This window comes from Drosophila eugracilis, unplaced genomic scaffold (genome assembly GCF_018153835.1).
Source record: "Drosophila eugracilis isolate 14026-0451.02 unplaced genomic scaffold, ASM1815383v1 contig_445, whole genome shotgun sequence".
NCBI classification, from domain to species: Eukaryota; Metazoa; Arthropoda; class Insecta; order Diptera; family Drosophilidae; genus Drosophila; species Drosophila eugracilis.
The window spans coordinates 225,068-246,606 of NW_024573311.1; the positions used below are offsets into that span (position 1 = coordinate 225,068).

The 21,539-nt window shown below is 43.2% G+C and overlaps 2 protein-coding genes across 2 annotated transcripts; both read right to left on the reverse strand.

Moving 5' to 3' along the window:
* Positions 1 to 5,499: 5,499 nt before the first annotated feature.
* On the reverse strand, positions 5,500 to 8,360 carry LOC108110487 (zinc finger protein 346). The gene is given in 3 exon segments (XM_017219564.2): positions 5,500 to 6,548; positions 6,837 to 7,446; positions 7,448 to 8,360. Coding segments are annotated over 3 exon segments (1,935 nt in total). The 5' UTR covers positions 7,964 to 8,360; the 3' UTR covers positions 5,500 to 5,739.
* Positions 8,361 to 10,388: 2,028 nt separating this feature from the next.
* Positions 10,389 to 21,158, reverse strand: LOC108110457 (serine-rich adhesin for platelets-like). Its single transcript, XM_041819075.1, has 11 exons — positions 21,015 to 21,158; positions 18,827 to 20,950; positions 18,265 to 18,537; positions 18,061 to 18,120; positions 17,102 to 17,688; positions 16,725 to 17,006; positions 11,966 to 13,301; positions 11,729 to 11,908; positions 11,133 to 11,669; positions 10,858 to 11,016; positions 10,389 to 10,804 (listed from the first exon to the last, which is right to left on the reverse strand). Exons 1-11 carry the CDS (start codon positions 21,156 to 21,158, stop codon positions 10,418 to 10,420), a joined length of 6,069 nt encoding a protein of 2,022 aa, XP_041675009.1. The 3' UTR covers positions 10,389 to 10,417.
* Between the last annotated feature and the right edge of the window lie 381 nt (positions 21,159 to 21,539).

Sequence of the window (21,539 nt, forward strand, 5' to 3'; positions counted from 1 at the left end):
TTTTATTACATTTTTGTATAATAAATCTGTGGACCAGAAAACTCAGCACTAATTGTTGTGCGGCGGAAAATTACCCATTGTTCCGTAATGGGTTAATGCCGCCAATCTCAAGGTCGCAAGGCGCAAGTTATGTTGTTTTTTTTTTGTAATTTGTTTGGCCACTGCCGTCGAATTTTTGTAATTTTTGTTTTGTTTTTTTATCCCGCAGTGTGACACTGAAAATTTCGTATTGAGAGCAGCGGGTAGGAGGGTTTAACCTTTTTTTTTGCTGGTTGGTAATTTCTCTGTTGTCCTCAGCTTCTTGCTTTTGACCTTGGCAGGAGTGCGTTGCCGGGTTTATCGCTGTTTGCCTTATGGTCGACATACTTTCCCGCCGAACATCTCATTTCCATATCATCTTACGCTTACTTAGTACTTGGTATATAGTGTCAGATGTACTTAATTAGCCCACTTGACATCGCTCCGGGTTGGGTTTAACTGTCTGGGAGCGTCTTAATTGTAGTGCTTACACTTTAATGGCCCTTAATATGCTCCCGATTGCTATGAGCTTCTAGCTTGGGGTAATGAACGTATTACTAGTGTTGTTCTCAGAGCTGAGATACCTTTTGTTCTAAGGCCTTAAGGCCTTGAACGATTAATCTCTTTATGGTTAAATGCAAAACATTAAAATTTAATTGACAGCTTTATAATAGAACGGAAAAGTTTAACTGAGATATTAAAACTGAACATGTGCTGCGTAAGTAGTCCTAAAAGAAGCACGTTTTTGTATGAAATAAGTTTTTAATTCTTGCAGTTTTTTATCTTTAAGATTTAAAGCAGAGAGGGAATCGAAACTGCAGTTTAAAGCCTTTAATTACAAAAAGAATTGGCAAAAGTACAGCTTTTGTCACAACCCCTTGCCCCATTTTGTGAACCAAATTAGGGTTTGACCCATTTTCTCGTGCCTTCACAGCATTCTTTGTGCCCAAATCAAAGCTGGAATTCAGATTTCCTTGAGGGTAATATCATCCAGACAGCCACTCCGTGAAAGGATACTCCTTATGGCTATGCAAAACCGCCACTTAATTGTGGCGCCTGCCGCACACCCACGCTAATAGCAGGCCCCAGACCGAATGATTACAATCAGGCCGACGGCGGCTGAAAGGCCCACTTGGTGGGGGCGTTTTCTATCACCCAACTTGGGGTCTGCGTATCATGGTAGTTTTGGTGGTTTTTTATTAGCGGTTTGTTAGAGATCTTCTCCTGAGGCCGACAAGCAGCTGACTGACTAGCGATTATGTAAAGTGATTTCTTGCTAGCCAGAAAAACTTGGGAACCCTCTCGCCGGCTGTGGCTATTACTGTCATCAATATTTGGTAACGAATTCCAATTGCATGGCATTCCAATTTCAGGTTGATTGCACTAACTATTTTGCAGTCACAGATGCAGTGGCAACCCACTCGGGTAGCTTCTCTCCATCGACTGGCCGTGTTATTATATAACCTTCCAGCCAGGCGGCAGAGTTTCTCCATCTCTCCAGCCGTCCTCTCTCTGGCGCGCACAATTTTCCAAACCGAGAAAACTCTGCTAATGGCGACATCGAAAGTCGTTTTAAATGTACTCTACAAAAGTGAAAAAAGCTATTTGGGTATCTACCAAATGATTTTGCACAACGATGTTTAATTTAACATACAATTTAAGTTACTGAACTTTGTTGGCAAGTGTAACACTACTTAAAGATCCATTTATGAATATTTTCCACAGTTGGTTTCTGCATCAAGCTGCATCGGGAATTGTTCTCAGAATCCGCATAATCTCTTGTACCAGTGCTTGATATTCGGTATCTTCATCGGGATTAGGACTAGGAGTCTCTGTAACAGGAGCCCTCCTTCTTCTCCTAATTCGTGTGGTTCGTTCCATTCTTTCGTTAAACTTTTCCCTCAAAGTACTAATTTATTTAAGGAAGTTGCTTTCAGCTCTAGCTAAGCTTTTGAGAAAAGTTGAAAACGATTTATTATTAAGGAATATGACTTGCCTACTTGGTTAAGGGGATAAAGGCATTAACAAATATAAATATTTTTACTAACAAATACTTAAGTAATAAATTATATTTTTAAAAATAATAAATCATCAAACTTAAAACCCAAATTTCAAAATAGAGCATCTCAACTTCTTGTCTAAAAATCTAAACTTTAGCCGTTTTTAAGCCAAGTTTTATTTTATTTTGGCTTTGATGGCAAAACTGCAGGCAGCAACGAGACATGAGCCGTGAGACACGGGGCACGAGACACGAGTCGTAGCCCCAGCGGTGTTGTTTGTTTGCTTTTTCCGTGCCACAACAATAATAATAACAACAACAGGTGGGCCACAGAGCCCCGAATGCCTTGCCAGATTTGTCATCCGCCAGTAGTAACAACAACAGCAGCAGCAAAAATGTTGGTAAATGTGTCATGGTACCAGGCAACAGGCTCTGTTCCTGTTTACATTTCTTGCAATATTTGTGAGCAAAAATGCCGAAACAAAAACAAATTTCCCAGCCAGCAGGTTTCTGGCTTGCCCCATGCAGCGAGTGTTTTTGTTTGTTTGCCGCTGCCTGACACATATCCCATCCCGAAAAAGTTGCTGATGCTGTGACCTGGATGTTTGCTCTATCTTGGTGGATAGGCTTTTTTTTCAGCCGCGAATTGGGAATTCTAATCAACGTCTTGTTCAATTTGCAACCGATTGTTGCATATTACGAAGAGAGAAAGGTGGCATAGTGATTTGTGACAAGGCGGGGCTTCTGTTAGTAAGCCAATAATGTTTAACATTAAAATAAGTTTTAACTTATTAGGGTTATCAATCTTAGTTAAGTTAAACAACCAATCTCAGCTAATTATCAGCCAAACGAGTATATAATAGACACTGCCATAATCAGGTTCTGGTTTTATTAACCGCCATAAACATCGCCCCCTTCTTCTTCGAACACACTCACTTTTTGTGACACACAAAGTGCGCAAAACACGTAACAATTAAAAACATTAAAAGCATTTTATATAATTCCGCTGAGACGGCTAAACAATAAGCACTTCACACGCTTCAAACCTTTGCGCTGATCCCCAACACACCCTTTGGGAAATCTGAGTCTAGTTTTGACACAACTTGGACAGACCCCGTAATAACAGCCATAAAGACGGTAAGCGTAAGCTGGCCAAAAAAAAAAAAAAAAGTTTATTAGACTTTGACAAGAAAACGATCATATAACATATAGCCAAAATATCTGAGACTGGTAATTAGACATTTGTGGTTAACATTATTTTATGTGATCTGAAAATGAAGTATTTTAAACTTTAGCTGAATGCTAATAAAGATTTTATTTAAGATAGATTTCTGACTAAGCATGGCTATATACCATGCAATGTTTAGATTGTTTCTCGTGTTTTTGAAATGCAAATTCGGAAAATTGCCTCAGCATTTTGTCCAAGTGAACGTTTTGCCGAAATTATGTTAATTGCACAGATGCAAAATGCATTTGTATGTGGAGCCGTGTATCTGTATCTTTCCGCTGTAGCCGTTGTGTTGCTATATCTGTGGGCTATGCGAATGCAAATTAGTCGCCAGAGTCGAGAGTTTGCCCTGGAGAATGTATTTTGGTTTCGGTTGGAGTTTTGGTTTTGCCACGCATAAATTTCCTTATGCCTGAGCGATTCAAGCGACCATTTGCCAACAGGCTCATGGGAGGGGCCAAAGGCAGGGTAACGTGGAAATGCGAATGTTTATGCTGAAATATGTTGAAAGGATATTTTATTGAGCGAAACCAACTAACTGGGCAGGAGGGTAAATGAGCGAAAGGGGTTCGGTCTGTTCAGCCACAAAGTTGCATAATTAATTTGTTTACACAGTTGTACACAAACTCAACGAATATTTAAGGGGTTTCGAAACGCAGTTTATATGGTTGTGAGGGAAAATTTGAAAAATATAAAACATAGAATTTTATTGCTGAACATTAAGTAAGTGTACTTTTTTTTTTGGAGGTTTTAAAGAACAAACCGATTTGTCTTTGGCAAGTTTATCCTACATACTATGTTTATTTTTAATCATTATCTCTATAGCTGTTAAAAATAATGCATTTCTTAAATATTTATTATTTAAGAATTATCATAAACGTACAGCTTCTTCATTATATTGCCATTTCATTTAAATGGAAACACACTTAAAACGAATTATTATTCAGCAGCAGCTCATCTGCCTTCAGCTTCCTTTACCCTTGAATATTAAATCCATTCAGACTGTCATCGGGCCACATATGGATGGTACATTTGGACAAGGGTTGTATCATTAACTGTATCATCGATAAAAATGTCCATTTCCCGCCAATATTTATTTATATTTTGCGCCATTCGCCTTCCTTTCCTCTGTGTCTATTGCTGTTTTTCTTGTTGTTGTTTCTGTTTTTATTGTTTATTCAGTGTTTATTGTTGCTGCTTATATGCACATTTCCGGACTGCAATCGGGTGAAGTGCAACAACAACAATGCCGTCAAATGTTTTACAGCCAGATAAGAAGTTTAATTTATGCGAAAACATGTTTGAAGCTTCTGCCGACGGCAAAACCAGACGCAAAATGGTAGAAATACAGTAGATAGGAGTGTGTAGTCTGGTTGACCACGCCCACAGTTCACACGCCGCCGCCGCCGCCCACCCATTGCCATTGACCTTGCACGACGCGGCGAACTTGAAAAGCCCAAAACAAAGTTACAGCCTGGCAAAAATTGGCCATAAATTTTATGCGAAGTCTCTTTTCCGTTTTTGTGGTTGTCAATGAGGGTTTTTTTTTTGTCTTTCGAATGGCGCTACTATTTATTTATTTAGCGCCATGTTTTGTCTAGACTCTTGCTGACTGACAGTGCGGTCGCTCGGTCGGTCTGGCGGCACTCTCTCCGATATTTGTCAAGCGATAACTCCTTTTTATGGCCACCCATTGTCTGCAGTCTACAGTGGCAGCTCCATTGGATTTTATGCCATTTCCGTCTGGCGGAAACCAAAAACCAGCGGCCGGAGAAGCGTGCCACTGCATAAGCAGGCTGGCAATTAAAAGCAAAGATTCCAGACATTTCTGCCGTGCCATGGTTGTGGGAGTGAGTGGATCGCATCATTAATTAAGCCCGGAAGTGTTGATAGTTACCCATGCTCCAGCTCCAGATGCATTTTCATTTTCAGATGCAGATAGTTGGTTGCGGCAACATGTTGCCAGGCGGTTATTCGCTGGCAGCCCAAAAGTATGCAACGAAATGGAAGTATGGGACATTAAAATGTTTGCGGTTGCTTAAAGATATTTACATTAATTTATTGTAAAAAATACAAAGTGAAGGACTATGGCGATGGTTAATTAGGTAGGGTTAAAATTTTAGAAACATTTTTAATTGTTAAATCGAAGAAAAATAGTTGATTTGATAATAAATTTTACACCTTTATTCATAGTTCAGAGTAAAAATATAGAAAAAAAAAACATTTTGTATATTAGCCAGGCTTGCAATTTTTTTGGGTATTTTTATTATAATACTATAAAACATATAAAAAGAAGTTAGATCAAAAATAAATTGCAACACGCAGCACAGCAAGAAGATTCGCCGGTGAGTGGGAGTACTCGGGAGAAGTCCGGCCTTCAGATTTTATATATTTAATATAATAATTAATACCTTTGTCGGTTTTATTCTGCTTTCTCATTCCAGATATCTGCCCTCCATCCTTCCAATCCGTCTGGGCCGCAAAGGCCAAAAGGTCACTCATAGAAGTAGGACTGGCTCTTCTTTACATTGCGGCGGTGCAAGCGTCCCTGCTCGTGCTCCTTCAATGACTTCAGGTGATTCATCGTGATGTTGCATGCCTCGCAGTAGAAGGCGGCCGTAGGTTCTGGTATGGGACACGGCTGGGGGGCCTGAAAGAATTGCAGGCCCAAAGGCTTTAAAGGGGCCAGGGATCCATTCGCATCCACCCGATACATGTGCCTGCCATCGATGGACGCACGACCCATGCCCATATCCGCGCTCAGTGTCATGCCTTCGATGGATCCAGATGAGTAAACGGTATGAAAACGCCTTCGGTGACGAGCTCCAGCCATGTGCATGGCCATCTGGGTCTCCGAGGTGATGCTCACCTCGCACAAATCGCACATCATAAACTTGGCATTCGTACGCACCCACTTGCCATCTCGATCATAGTAGCCCTCTCCATTGGGCTTCATCATCTGGCGGGCCACCATACTGTGGCGGCGCCCAAAGAAATGCTGCTGGGCATGCATCAACGAGGTCAGCTTGAGGTCGCAGAGGTCGCAGTAGAAGTCCAACGGGCCGACGCTTCGCAAGCATTGCAACGCTCCTGCCAAATCGCTTGTGGCATTCGCTTTCTGGACATTATATCCATTGGCGTTCTGGCGCACCAGCCAGGTGCTGATCCTACGTTCATGGGCTCGCGACGAGTAGTGGTCCACCGCATTCCGCTCTGTCCGCATGACAGTATGACACAGGGCGCAGTAGTTCCAGCGGAAGAGAGCCTGCAGCTCCTTGGGATATGTTGAGGCCATCGGCACATCTGTAGGATGTGGTTAAAATTATTTAGAAATTTTTAACAAATTAAAAAAAGTTTACAATTTCTTGATAATAATACAAATTTTACTTATTTTCAAAGTGCAAATTTAATCACAAATTTAGTTAAATAATAAAAAATGAAACCAAAGTATTTACTTTAGTTTATTTTTAGAAAAAAAGATAAATAATAATTATGTTTTTATGTTATTTGGTTTGTTCTGACTTTTTTAAAATGAATCCTGACTAAAATCTGACAACTTCAATTATCCATTTCTCGGAGGCTTCATCTCACCTGGTAAACTGGGCAAGTTCGGCTTGGACTGAGATTCTATGGGTGCTTCCTGGCGTACACGTGGCTCTATCATCGCCACACGCCCATGGGTTTGATTGGGTCCATGTCCCTGCACTTGCCGCAGGATATTTCTTTGATCTGAATAGGCCACCGGCTGATCGTTGTAGCCATTCTTTGGTTTACTAATCTCCTTCCTGTTGTAAGCATAACCAGAGACATCGGTCTGATAACCGTTTAGCCTGTTAACAAGCGATTGGCCTTGTTGCTCCACATTGTATTGCTGTTCTCTTCTCATGCCATTCTGGGTTGTATTCAAACGCTGACGCTGCAGCAGCTCATTGGGCACATAGTCGCCATTGCTGTCCAGGCACAATTCGGCCACTCGGCGAGAATCATGTGCTGAAGGTTTTGGAGTCACCTTTAACCCATTGATTGGTCTCTTCTCTTTGTTGGACATATATTCGTTGTTCTCGCCAAGACAAAGCTGTGGGCGAAAAGAAGATCGCTCCCTGCTAGGACGTCTTGGGGGTTCTTCTTGCACCCAGATGTCCGAGTAGGCCAGTGGACTGGGATGCTGTTGGTAGAGACTGGCCATAAAGTGTGCCCTTAAGGGAATCCGGCACTTCAGTAGCCAAAACGGGCTCGCAGAAAGAGGTAATACCAATCTGGTTACTTAGACCATTTACCGTGTGCATCGAAGTCTGGGTCATTAGCAAGGGAGCCGGTCCGGAGTGGGAGCTCGGTGACCAGTTTTCGGTGGCATTGGCAATCTCCGAAATTGTGCGTCCGTGCATGGGACACGGGGGTCGCTTTGGCTGAGGTAGCTTAAAGCCCAGCGCCTCCAGGGTTCCGGGCAGCACCATCTGCTGACTGCTTTCAACCGCCTCTTGCGAATTATTGACTGGCCAACCATTGGACGGTACATTTACCTGGTACCGGTATATGGTCGGCTCATCGGCACGGCGCAGCTCGACAAGCACGGCAATGTCTCCATTTGGACAACGCGGCTGGGGTTGCGGCATAGCCGAGGCCACGCGCACAATATTTCTGGCGCACTGCATCGCGATCTCCTCATGAAACACGGGCAAATGCATCTGCGGACGCATCTTATAAGTGTTGGACAACATGTCCTGTTAACTTTTCGGATCTCAATCTGACTTCTGGCTGATGACTTCTTTTTGACACCTCTGGGACTGGTTTGTTGGCCACGTTTATTGGTTAGCACATCTGGTCCGCCTCCGTTGCTCCTTTGATTAGGCTTTTCGATGATGGTACTTGCTCAGCTTCTTCTTTTTTTTTTAAAGTTCTTTGGCTCGTCGCTTTACATAGAAAATAGAGAACTCTGGTGGTCGTTGAAATCAGAAGGGGTTTCTCAATACACTTGGGGTCGCGCAAAATTCTTCGACCGCTTCTTATATTTTGTGCTACTATTCTAATACGAAATGTTGGTAAAACATTTGAATTTGTTGGGAATCGGTGTTTAAAATGTGTGAACGGTTTCTCCACCAGTCGAAAGCTACATAACAAAACACGACTACTTTCCGGTCTTGTCTGTGAAAGAAGAATGAAATTGTCAAAGCCAGCCGAGATTTTCATTCGCAGACCCAGAGCTGCATTTTTGTTGGCCTGTGTGGGGCAATTTTATTAATTAGAGTTGTCACCACTTAAAGAATGCCATTTATTATATATCCTTAGATGTCTTTTAAGATCATTTTATTAGCATTTGCCAAACACTTTCACATATGTTCCCCTTGCTTATTGGCTTTGCCAGAAATTTATTTGTATTTAAAGCTGAAATCCTTCAAGGACGCGACCCTGTTCGATAGCCTGAGCATGGTTGTCCCCAAGGGTCCTCTTGACGCACACACGCAAAATCCGGGAAATGAGTTGGCAGGGCTTTAAACATTCCATTCCCAGGCAAATTCCCAGCATGTGGAACAAAGCGAGAAAAGCTGCCGACTCGAATATATATATATATATATGTATATGTACATATGTGACTGCCTGGGGACATTAAAATAATGTTTACCGCGTGATTTGGCTGGAGTATCCTTGGCATCAATTGTCAACTCTTAGCCGGAGGGCAAGTTTATCGGGGCTGGAGAGCATGGCCCACCTGTGGGGAAGTTTTGGAGAACAGGTTGACAAGGAGCTCCCCGCTGCCAACATCAATAACACTAATGGGAAAAGGATAAAGATAAGCATTAAATAACACACGTACACCGTGCCTTTTGGGCTTACAGTGGGAAATTCCCCCTTCCCAGTAGGGCCTACCATGTGGGGAGTAGAGCTGTCACCTTGGAATGAGTGAAAATAGCTAAAAGGACTGAGCTGGTAATAAAATTTATATAAAATTCTTATATATTTTCAAGGATTATCATGATTCAGTGAAAGTCTTATTATGGAAAGTATTTATTGTAGAAAACTTCTGTTTTTATTAACTGATTAAATTTATGATAAAAAATACTGGCAGAAAACTAAAATAATGAATTATCCCTTTTGATGTGTATAAAGAAAGACCTAGAAAGGAAGATGGTTTACCATCTATTTTATTTAATGTTACAACATTTAATCTTAACCAAACTGGCACCAAGTGGCATGTTTATACTAAACAAAATACTATTAGCCTGACGTGTTACTGTCATATTAAATGACATTCCGACAGATAAAACGTCGTTAAAGACTCTTTTAAAGAGAAAATCTCAGTAAAACATTCTTGTTAATCAGGAAAAGAATATTTCTTACATCACTAAACTTCAAAAAATGAACAAGAAATGATCCTAAAACCAAAAAATAGACAAAACCCGATAGATAATAGCTAGACTGTCACTGATGGGGCTGATGTAGTGGCTGGGTTTCATACCCTAGGGCTGCGTACGTGGAGCAGTTAAGCGACACGTTCTACATCACCCTCCCCCAACATGTCGCACCATCCTCGGCCATCTTTTGTTTGCTCTGCGCATTTTTCACATTTCGCGATTCCGCTTCCGGTTTTTCGGGATTGTCGTGACTCCGCCGAAAGAAATGTGTCACACACGTGAGCAATTTAAAGCTTTGGTCCCGGCTTCCTTTCGCCTCATTTCGATTGCAAACTTAATTTGAAAACTTGGCCTCGCGGCGTGTAAGTATGCATTCAGGATGTGAAATTTATGGAAGCGCCCAGGGGCCCAGGGATATGCAAATTTTCTGTGCTGCTCGTAAGCATTGATTTCTTGTTTTCCCCCGTTGAGTGATGCTGATGGAAAGGGCTCTCAGGCTGTAAATTGAATGCCCAGTTCCCAAGAGAAAACTTCATTATCAGTTACATGAAGAGTGAGGGAATTTTCTGAAAAGCTTTTTACTATTTTAGTTTTCTTTATTTGTTTTTAGCCAACTTAGACCGAAGCTTTTCTGTTTAAGAACATCTGCTTAAGCTTAACATTATGCAATCTGTTTAATGATCGATTGGACTTGGTTATCAAATTATGTTACTATTTTTGAAGTAACACCATAACAATAAAACATATACCTTTATTTGGTTTTCCTTTAAAAATTGGTTAACTACGAACTTGCTCCTTTAGCTTATAAACCCAGTAATACGTTTATCCCTGGTGGATATTCGCCAAGTGTCGAAGGACGTGACTGTAGACAAGCGGACGGACATCTGACGAAAGCGTAAAGTCATAGTGAGAGAAGCCGTCATAGGGAACCCTTCGGCTCTCGACGAGATTAGGCAGACGCTCCTGCAGGCGGATCACATCGGAATCGGAACCCAGCCAATCGCCTGGTCCATGGTGAATCACCACGTTGCTCAGTGCCTGGGAAATATTATAAACTGGTGGTTTGGGGGACTGGTAGCGAACGCGATTCAGAATCTCCCCATGGTCGAAATGGTGGAAGTCCTTGAAATTATGCAGCTGTGCGTAGTGATAGAGTTGCTTGGCGGAGGCACCTTGGGAGGCGTGGGCAGCCACAATGGGGGTTAGCGTCTAAAATATACAAGAGTTGTAAAGAAATCTGATAGATAAATCCTTAAACCCACCTTATTGAAGCTCTTCCAGTCAAATCCGCAGACCACAAAGTCAAAGATGGCGCAAATACGACTAGCCAGCTCTGAGCCGGAGCAAATGTGCTGCTTGAACTGTTCGATAAGCTTGGTTTTTGTAGAGATCTCGTAGCCGCCTAGTAGGTTAAGTAACATCTACAAAGAAATCAAGAAAACGACATAAGTTTATGAAGTTACTAAAAATTCCCACCTTCCCACCATACATTTTTCTATTAACCAAAAGTAAGACACTATTTTATAGTTGTACTTACCGCATACTTTCCTTTGAACATGCTGAGGAACTTGAGCACTGGACTGCGGTTTTCCCGCAGATAAACTGTCGGTGAAAGAGCCTGCATGAGCTGCACCTTATGGGCATAATTTGGTCTTTCGCTGCACATCACAAAGAAAACCGTGGAGCCCTGCGAGTGTCCAATGTATTGGATTTTCGGCTTATGTGTATGGTTTAGGATGAGATCGATAGCTGCTGGTAAATCGTATTTACCGATCTCGTGAAAGGAGAAGTCCCAGTACTTGCGCGGCTTCTGACGTCGATTGCTCTGCCGAGAGTATTTGTTACCTCGGGTGTTCAGCATCCAGACATCATAACCCTTTCTGTAAAGAATGTAAGCCAGACCGTTCTTTGGTCCCAATTCCACCCACGAGGCCGAACTGGACATCAGTCCGTGGACCAATAAAATTGGTGGTCCATTAGGACGCGGAATACGATGCAAGCAGAGGTGGTAGCCATCGTCGGTGTCCGTGAAGTGTGTCTCCGACGGGTAGCCATACTTCTCAATCAGGTTATTCTATGATTGGAAAATACTTTATATTTACGTCGAAACTGAGAAGGAGATTCCTACTTAACCGTGTCCAGCTTGGAGTCAACCAAAATATCATTCAGTGAGAGGTAGCTTGGAGGACTTTCTATTTTGTACTCAGGAGTAAAAACGATGGGTTTGATATTTTTTAAATCTTGTATGATTCTGGGCCGTGCTAAGGTTGGAACAACCATTTTCACAGGGAGTTGGGTCTGTACTTGAGGTGACTGTAGATAAAAAGTTGTTCTATGTACTTGAGAACTGAGGAGAAGATCCTTACTTACTGTAGTCAGGTTGGAGTCCACCAAAATACCACTCGGTAAGAGGTGGGAGGAGGGGAGCGGAGGACTACCTATTTTGTACTCAGGAGTAAAAACGATGGGTTTCATACTTTTTAATTTTTTATTGATTGTAGGGCCTGCTGGTGTTGGAACAAAGATTTTCGCAGGGAATTGACCGGCTATCATGCGATTGGGATTGGATGGGATCTGTGTTTGAGGTGGCTGCAGCTTAATCAGTGATGGCGTGGCGGACTGTGTTCCTAATAATTGTGTCTTTAATTGACCCTGAATTTTGGCATTAATTTGAGAGCTTGAGCTTGACTGGGACTGTGATCCCGAAGATTGTGATCCCTGGTCCGATTTAAAGATTTGGGGTAGTAGTTGAGGCTGTGGGTTCAATTTGAACTGAAATCGTTGATCCGAATTAACGATTTTGGGTAGTAGTTGAGGCTGTGAACTTGATGGCTGTGTGTTCAATTTAAACTGTAAACGGGCCTGTAATCCTGCCGACTGCGAGTTAGGCGCGGACTGTAATCCTGACTGTGAGCTCGATATGGACTGTAATTGGGATTGCGATCCAGATGACTGGGACTGGGATCCTGATGTCTGTGAGCTTGACTGTGACTTCGACTGTGAGCTCGACTGTGATACTGACGACTGGGAGTTAGATTGGGACTGTGATCCTGCTGATTGTGAGGTCGACGTCTGTGAGTACAATTGGGACAGCGCTTCCAATATATTGGACTGTACAACTGACTTATATTCGGGATTCAACTGATTAGGAAGTTGTCCGTTTTCCGAGCGCAGTGAGTTCAATTCGGCATGCAGTTGCAATAACGTAGACTCCAAATCTGAAGTGGAATTGGCATCGCGATCCAACGGTTTAGGTAGCAGTCTTACCCCTAAGGAGTTCCTCTTTTGTTCATCTAATGTTTTTTCTAAGCCGGAAACCTGGTCCTGTGAGCTCGACTGTGTGTTCGGCTGTGAGCTTGACTGTGAGATCGACTGTGAGCTCGACTGTAATACTGACGACTGGGAGTTAGATTGGAACTCTGATCCTGATGATTGTGAGTTCGATGCGGACGACTGTGAGTTCAATTGCGACAGCACTTCCAATATATTAGACTGTACAACTGACCTAGGTTCGAGACTCAACGGTCCATTTTCTGAGGGTTGTGAGTTCAATTCAGAATGCACTTGCAATAACGTAGACTGCAAATCTGAAGTGGAATTCGTATCGCGAAGTTGTCTAACCCTTAAAGGGTTCCCCTTTTGTTCCTCTAATGGTATTTCTAAGTCGGGAACCTGATCTTGTGGCTGGGACCCTGATGACTGTGAGCTCGATTGGGACTCACCCCCGGATGACTGTGAGCTCGATTCGGACCCTAAAGGCTTTGATTCAATTTGCGATTGCAACTCCAATAAAGTAGAATTAAGTTCAGGATTCAACGGAGTAGGAAGCACTCCATTTTCTGAGGGCTGTGAGTCCAATTGGGATTGCACTTCCAATAAAGTGGACTGTAAGTCTGAAGTGGGCTGAGCTTCGGGTTTCAACGGGACAGGAAGCTCATTATACCCGTAAGAGATTTGAGGCTCCTCTAATGGTTCTCCTAGGTCAGAAACTTCTTTGTTATACTCAGACCCTGACTGAACATGGGAATCGGATCTTGATCCAAGCTGTGAGCTTGATTCGGACAGTATTTGTGACTGTGCTCCTCCTAAGGGTTCTGAGTCCATTTGCGATTGCAACTCCAGTAAAGTGGACTTAAGTTCGGTATTCAACGGGGCAGGAACCAATCCTTCTTCTGGGGGCTGTGAGTCCAATTGGGATCGAACTTGGAATAACGTGGACTGTAGATCTGATGTGAGCTTAGGTTCGGGATTCAACGGGGTAGAAAACAGACTAGTCTGCTCTGAGCTTTGTGGCTTTAGGTCCCCTAATTCTGGTTCTAAGTCAGAAATTTGTTTAAGAGCATACTGAGACCCTGACTGCCTCTTTGACTGTGATCCTGATGACTGTGAGTCGAATTCGGACTGTGATCCTGATGACTGGGAGCTTAATTGGGATTGCAATTGCAATAAAGTGTCCTGTAAATCTGAAGTGGTCCGGTTATCCTGTTCTGATTCTATAGGACTTGCAGAACTCTGGCTCTTCAGTTCTTCAATTCTGTCTTGTACGTCAGATATTTGTTTAGCAATATCCTCAGATCCTGAATTCCTTGTTAGAGGAACTCCCAATAACTGAGATTCACCGCTTAATCCGAGATTCCGTTGATTTTGCTTAGGTCCAAATATCACGAACTTAGGATGATAGTCCGGCGGGATTTCCTGTAATGGTTTTAACACCAACTGAGGTTGTGACTCCAACACTCCTTGTGACTGGCCATAGATTTTCAAGTTATATTAAAGATAACTTCTAAATTAAGTTCATTGTGGTGCTTACCTGAGCTAGGGACTGAGATTGTTTAGCATTTCCCGTTCGTTGCATCGAAGAAAGGAATAACGGATTCCAGTCCTGACTCTTGCTGGGTATCACTGTACCTAGTAAGATGATAGCACAGATCGCGGGTCTTAATGCGATCGTCATTTTGGTTATATGATAACTTTAGAGGGCAAATCAGGCATACCCCTTATATAGGTTTGATGGTAAAATACCTTGAAATTAAATAAGTCATGCTAGGGGTGGAGTTTTAAACCGTAGTTAAGCTGATTTTTATACTGGATTTACATTATTTAATATATATTTAACAAAGGTTACAGACAGAAATAATCGGCCTTGAAAAAACTAAAAAATGGGTTTAAAATGCTGGGAAATATATTTAATTAAATACAAATTTTAAAAACAAGCAAATCTTGAGGTCCCGGGACAGCCCAAGTTTATTTCATCATTTTGCCACGCCCACTCTAACGCACACAAATCACGAAAAACTAAAATCGCTGAAATCTCGCGAACTATTAGAGCTGAAATTCAGTATGTATAATCTTTGAATGCCAGCACATCTTTTAGTGGTACTATTATCCAGCCACACCCACCTATACGCCCACCAAGCTCAAAGTACGGCTTTCGCATTTTCTAGAAAAGCCGATAGCTCGGTAACTATAAGTGATAGAAAGTTCGGATTAAGCATGTACGTTTTCATGATGCTCCCAATGCGAATTGTTTTTTTCCGATCAAGCCACGCCCGCTCTAACGCCCACGAAACCCGAAAAACCGAAAATGCAGAAATCTCAAAAACAATAAGAGCTAAAAAGTTTTGCTTAGGAACCACGAAGTTGCATCCGGCCACGCCCATTCCAACGCCCACAAACCGCGGAAAACTGTGGCGTCTATAATAATACTATGAATACCTTGGTTTCCCCTTGTATAACTTATTTCTGTAAATATCTATCGATTTACCAAAGAGTATTCAAATCGGAACATCAGTTCGCTATTTATGAAGAAATTTAGGTTATAAGGCCTAACATGGGGGATGACGTCACTATCAGTTACTCAACATACTTTCCCCGACAATAGGTGGCGCCTGTGGAATTTCCACTAGCAAAATGAATATTTTAAATTTGTGTAAAACAGTAAAGAGTATCTTATAGTCGCGGCACTCGACTATAGCGTTTCCCCTTGTTTAATTTGAAAACTTAGACAACTTCTTCTTTTGTAGGAAAAATATTAAGAAAGTTTATATATTTTTGAGAAATAGCGGACTGTCTGCTCTATAAAAACAAAACCTAGTTCAGTAGAGTTTTGTAAACCGATTTACGTTCAAGGAAGAAAACGTTTCAGACAAAAATAAATAAATAATTTCAAACAAAGTGGAAGTTATGTGAATGCCAAACTTTATTAATTTGTTACTAAATACTTCACATATTATTAATTATTTGGTTTAATTTTCAAACATCTAACGGTTTGAATCGCAAAGGTTAATGATTCTAGTATAGACCAGTGGTCGAACGTCCTTCGAGATTATGAAGTCGTAATGGGCGAAGGCCTGGGAATTGATTTTCCTGTTTTCAATGCAGTTGGGCAGACTGTGCTGGAGTTGGACCGCATCGGACTCTGATCCCACCCACTCGCCTTCGCCATAGTGGACAGCCACCTTACCGTTCAGTGGTGGGAGGAGGGGAGCGGAGGACTTTCCTATTTTGTACTCAGGAGTAAAAACGATCGGTTTCATACTTTTTAATTTTTTTATGATTGTAGGGCCTGCTGGAGTTGGAACAAAGATTTTCGCAGGGAATTGACCGGCTATCATGCGATTGGGATTGGATGGGATCTGTGCTTGAGGTGACTGTAGATTAATCAGTGATGGCGTGGCGGACTGAGTTCCTAATAATTGTGTCTTTAATTGACCCTGAATTTTGGCATTCATTTGAGAGCTTGAGCTTGACTAGGACTGTGATCCCGAATATTGTGATCGCTGGTCCGATTTAAAGATTTGGGGTAATAGTTGAGACTGTGAGTTCAATTTGAACTGAAATCGTGGGTCCGAATTAACGATTTGGGGTAGTACTTGAGGCTGTGAGTTCAATTTGAAATGTAATCGTGGGACCGAATTAACGATTTGGCGTAGTACTTGAGGCTGTGAACTTGATGGCTGTGGGTTCAATTTGAACTGAAATCGTGGTTATTTGAGGCTGTAATGGCTGGGTTCAATTTGAACTGAAATCGTGGCCGGTTAGGGGTCCGAGCTGAACTGATGGTTTGTTTTTGAGCTGTCGGGCCTGTAATCCTGCCGACTGTGAGCTCGATACTAAGGCTGTACTGGACTGTAATTGGGACTCTGATCCAGATGACTGGGACTGGGATCCTGATGACTGAGAGCTCGATGCGGACTGTAACTGGGATTGCGATCCCGCTGACTGGGACTGGGATCCCGAAGATTGTGATAGCTGGTCCGAACTAATGGTTTGGAGTAGAAGTTGAGGCTGTGAGTTCCATTTGAACTGCATTCGTCGGTCGGTTAGGGGTACTTGAGGCTGTGAACTTGATGGCTGTGGGTTCAATTTGAACTGAAATCGTCGGTCGGTTAGGGGTACTTGAGGCTGTGAACTTGATGGCTGTGTGTTCAATTTGAACTGTAATGACTGGGCCTGGGATCCTGATACTCGAGCTCGATGCGTTATTGGGACTGCGATCCAGATGACTGGGACTTTGATCCTGATGACTGTGAGCTCGATATGGACTGTAATTGGGACTGCGATCCAGATGACTGGGACTGGGATCCTGATGACTGAGAGCTCGTTGCGGACTGTAATTGGGACTGCGATCCAGATGACTGGGACTGGGATCCCGAAGATTGTGATAGCTGGTCCGAATTAATGGTTTGGAGTAGAAGTTGAGGCTGTGAGTTCCATTTGAACTGCATTCGTCGGTCGGTTAGGGGTACTTGAGGCTGTGAACTTGATGGCTGTGGGTTCAATTTGAACTGTAAACGGGCCTGTAATCCTGCCGACTGCGAGTTGGGCGCGGACTGTAAACCTGGCTGTGAGCTCGATATAGACTGTAATTGGGACTGCGATCCAGATGACTGGGACTGGGATCCTGATGACTGAGAGCTCGTTGCGGACTGTAACTGGGATTGCGATCCAGATGACTGGGACTGGGATCCTGATGACTGAGAGCTCGATGCGGACTGTAATTGGGACTGCGATCCAGATGACTGGGACTGGGATCCTGATGACTGAGAGCTCGATGCGGACTGTAATTGGGATTGCGATCCCGATGACTGGGACTGGGATCCCGAAGATTGTGATAGCTGGTCCGAATTAATGGTTTGGAGTAGAACTTGAGGCTGTGAGTTCCATTTGAACTGAAATCGTGGGTCCGAATTGATGATTTGGGGTAGTAGTTGAGGCTGTGAACTTGATGGCTGTGAGTTCAATTTGAACTGAAATCGTGGGTCCGAATTGATGATTTGGGGTAGTAGTTGAGGCTGTGATATTGATGGCTGTGGGTTCAATTTGAACTGTAAACGGGCCTGTAATCCTGCCGACTGCGAGTTGGGCGTGGACTGTAATCCTGACTGTGAGCTCGATATGGACTGTAATTGGGACTGCGATCCAGATGACTGGGACTGGGATCCTGATGACTGAGAGCTCGATGCGGACTGTAATTGGGACTGCGATCCAGATGACTGGGACTGGGATCCCAACGATTGTGGGAGCTGGGGATCCCAATTAGAAGTTGAGGCTGTGAGTTCCATTTGAACTGAAATCGTGGGTCCGAATTAATGGTTTGGGGTAGAAGTTGAGGGACTTGATGGCTGTGAGTTCCATTTGAACTGAAATCGTCGGTCGATTAGGGGTACTTGAGGCTGTGAACTTGATGGCTGTGGGTTCAATTTGAACTGTAAACGGGCCTGTAATCCTGCCGACTGCGAGTTAGGCGTGGACTGTAATCCTGACTGTGGGCTCGATATGGACTGTAATTGGGACTGCGATCCAGATGACTGGGACTGGGATCCTGATGACTGAGAGCTCGTTGCGGACTGTAATTGGGACTGCGATCCAGATGACTGGGACTGGGATCCTGATGACTGAGAGCTCGATGCGGACTGTAACTGGGATTGCGATCCAGATGACTGGGACTGGGATCCCAAAGATTGTGATAGCTGGTCCGAACTAATGGTTTGGAGTAGAACTTGAGGCTGTGAGTTCCATTTGAACTGAAATCGTGGGTCCGAATTGATGATTTGGGGTAGTAGTTGAGGCTGTGAACTTGATGGCTGTGGGTTCAATTTGAACTGAAATCGTCGGTCGATTAGGGTCCTGCCGAGCTGCAAGTTGAGGGCGGATGGGTTAAACCTGAACTGTAAACGAGGCCTGTAATCCTGCGGACTCTGATCCAGATGGCTGGGACTGTATCCTGGCTGATGAGCTCGATATGGACTGTAATTGGGACTGCGATCCAGATGACTGGGACTGGGATCCTGATGACTGAGAGCTCGATGCGGACTGTAACTGGGATTGCGATCCCGCTGACTGGGACTGGGATCCCAAAGATTGTGATAGCTGGTCCGAATTAATGGTTTGGAGTAGAACTTGAGGCTGTGAGTTCCATTTGAACTGAAATCGTGGGTCCGAATTAGCGATTTGGGGTAGTACTTGAGGCTGTGAACTTGATGGCTGTGAGTTCAATTTGAACTGTAAACGGGCCTGTAATCCTGCCGACTGAGAGTTAGGCGTGGACTGTAATCCTGACTGTGAGCTCGATATGGACTGTAATTGGGACTGCGATCCAGATGACTGGGACTGGGATCCTGATGACTGTGAGCTTGACTGTGACTTCGACTGTGAGCTCGACTGTGATACTGACGACTGGGAGTTAGATTGGGACTGTGATCCTGCTGAGGTCGACGTCTGAGAGTACAATTGGGACAGCGCTTCCAATATATTGGACTGTACAACTGACTTATATTCGGGATTCAACGGATTAGGAAGTTGTCCGTTTTCCGAGCGCAGTGAGTTCAATTCGGCATGCAGTTGCAATAACGTAGACTCCAAATCTGAAGTGGAATTGGCATCGCGATCCAACGGTTTAGGTAGCAGTCTTACCCCTAAGGAGTTCCTATATTGTTCATCTAATGTTTTTTCTAAGCCGGAAACCTGATCCTGTGAGCTCGACTGTGTGTTCGGCTGTGAGCTTGACTGTGAGATCGACTGCGAGCTCGACTGTGATACTGACGTTTGGGAGTTAGATTGGAACTGTGATCCTGATGATTGTGAGTTCGATGCGGACGACTGAGAGTTCAATTGCGACAGCACTTCCAATATATTAGACTGTACAACTGACCTAGGTTCGAGACTCAACGGTCCATTTTCTGAGGGTTGTGAGTTCAATTCAGAATGCACCTGCAATAACGTAGACTGCAAATCTGAAGTGGAATTCGCATCGCGATCCAACGGGTTAGGGAGTTGTCTAACCCTTAAAGGGTTCCCCTTTTGTTCCTCTAATGGTATTTGTAAGTCGGGAACCTGATCTTGTGGCTGGGACCCTGATGACTGTGAGCTCGATTCGGACCCTAAAGGCTGTGATTCAATTTGCGATTGCAACTCCAATAAAGTGGATTTAAGTTCAGGATCAGGAGGCACTCCATTTTCTGACCGCTGTGAGTCCAATTGGGATTGCGTTTCCAATAAAGTGGACTGTAAATCTGAAGTGGGCTGAGCTTCGGGTTCCAACGGGACAGGAAGCTCATTAAACCCGTAAGAGTTTTGAGGCTCCTCTAATGGTTCTCCTAAGTCAGAAACTTGTTTGTTAGACTGAACCTGGGAATCGGATCTTGATCCAAGCTGTGAGCTTGATTCGGACTGTATTTGTGACTGTGCTCCTCCTAAGGGTTCTGAGTCCATTTGCGATTGCAACTCCAATAAAGTGGACTTAAGTTCGGTATTCAACGGGGAAGGAACCAATCCCTCTTCTGAGGGCTGTGAGGCCAATTGGGATCGAACTTGGAATAACGTGGACTGTAGATCTGATGTGAGCTTAGGTTCGGGATTCAACGGGGTAGAAAACAGACTAGTCTGCTCTGAGCTTTGTGGCTTTAGGTCCCCTAATTCTGGTTCTAAGTCAGAAATTTGTTTAAGAACATACTGAGACCCTGACTGACTCTGGGACTGTGATCCTGATGACTGTGAGTCGAATTCGGACTGTGATCCTGATGACTGGGAGCTTAATTGGGATTGCAATTGCAATAAAGTGTCCTGTAAATCTGAAGTGGTCCGGTTATCCTGTTCTGATTCTATAGGACTTGCAGAACTCTGGCTCTTCAGTTCTTCAATTCTGTCTTGTACGTCAGATATTTGTTTAGCAATATCCTCAGATCCTGAATTCCTTGTTAGAGGAACTCCCAATAACTGAGATTCACCGCTTAATCCGGGATTCCGTTGATTTTGCTTAGGTCCAAATATCACGAACTTAGGATGATAGTCCGGCGGGATTTCCTGTAATGGTTTTAACACCAACCGAGGTTGTGACTCCAACACTCCTTGTGACTGGCCATAGATTTTCAAGTTATATTAAAGATAACTTCTAAATTAAGTTCATTGTGGTGCTTACCTGAGCTAGGGACTGAGATTGTTTAGCATTTCCCGTTCGTTGCATCGAAGAAAGGAATAACGGATTCCAGTCCTGACTCTTGCTGGGTACCACTGTACCTAGTAAGATGATAGCACAGATCGCGGGTCTTAATGCGATCGTCATTTTGGTTATATGATAACTTTCGAGGGCAAATCAGGCATACCCCTTATATAGGTTTGATGGTAAAATACCTTGAAATTAAATAAGTCATGCTAGGGGTGGAGTTTTAAACCGTAGTTAAGCTGATTTTTATACTGGATTTACATTATTTAATATATATTTAACAAAGGTTACAGACAGAAATAAACGGCCTTGAAAAAACTAAAAAAATGGGTTTAAAATGCTGGGAAATATATTTAATTAAATACAAATTTAAAAAACAAGCAAATCTTGAGGTCCCGGGACAGCCCAAGTTTATTTCATCATTTGGCCACGCCCACTCTAACGCACACAAATCACGAAAAACTAAAATCGCTGAAATCTCGCGAACTATTAGAGCTGAAA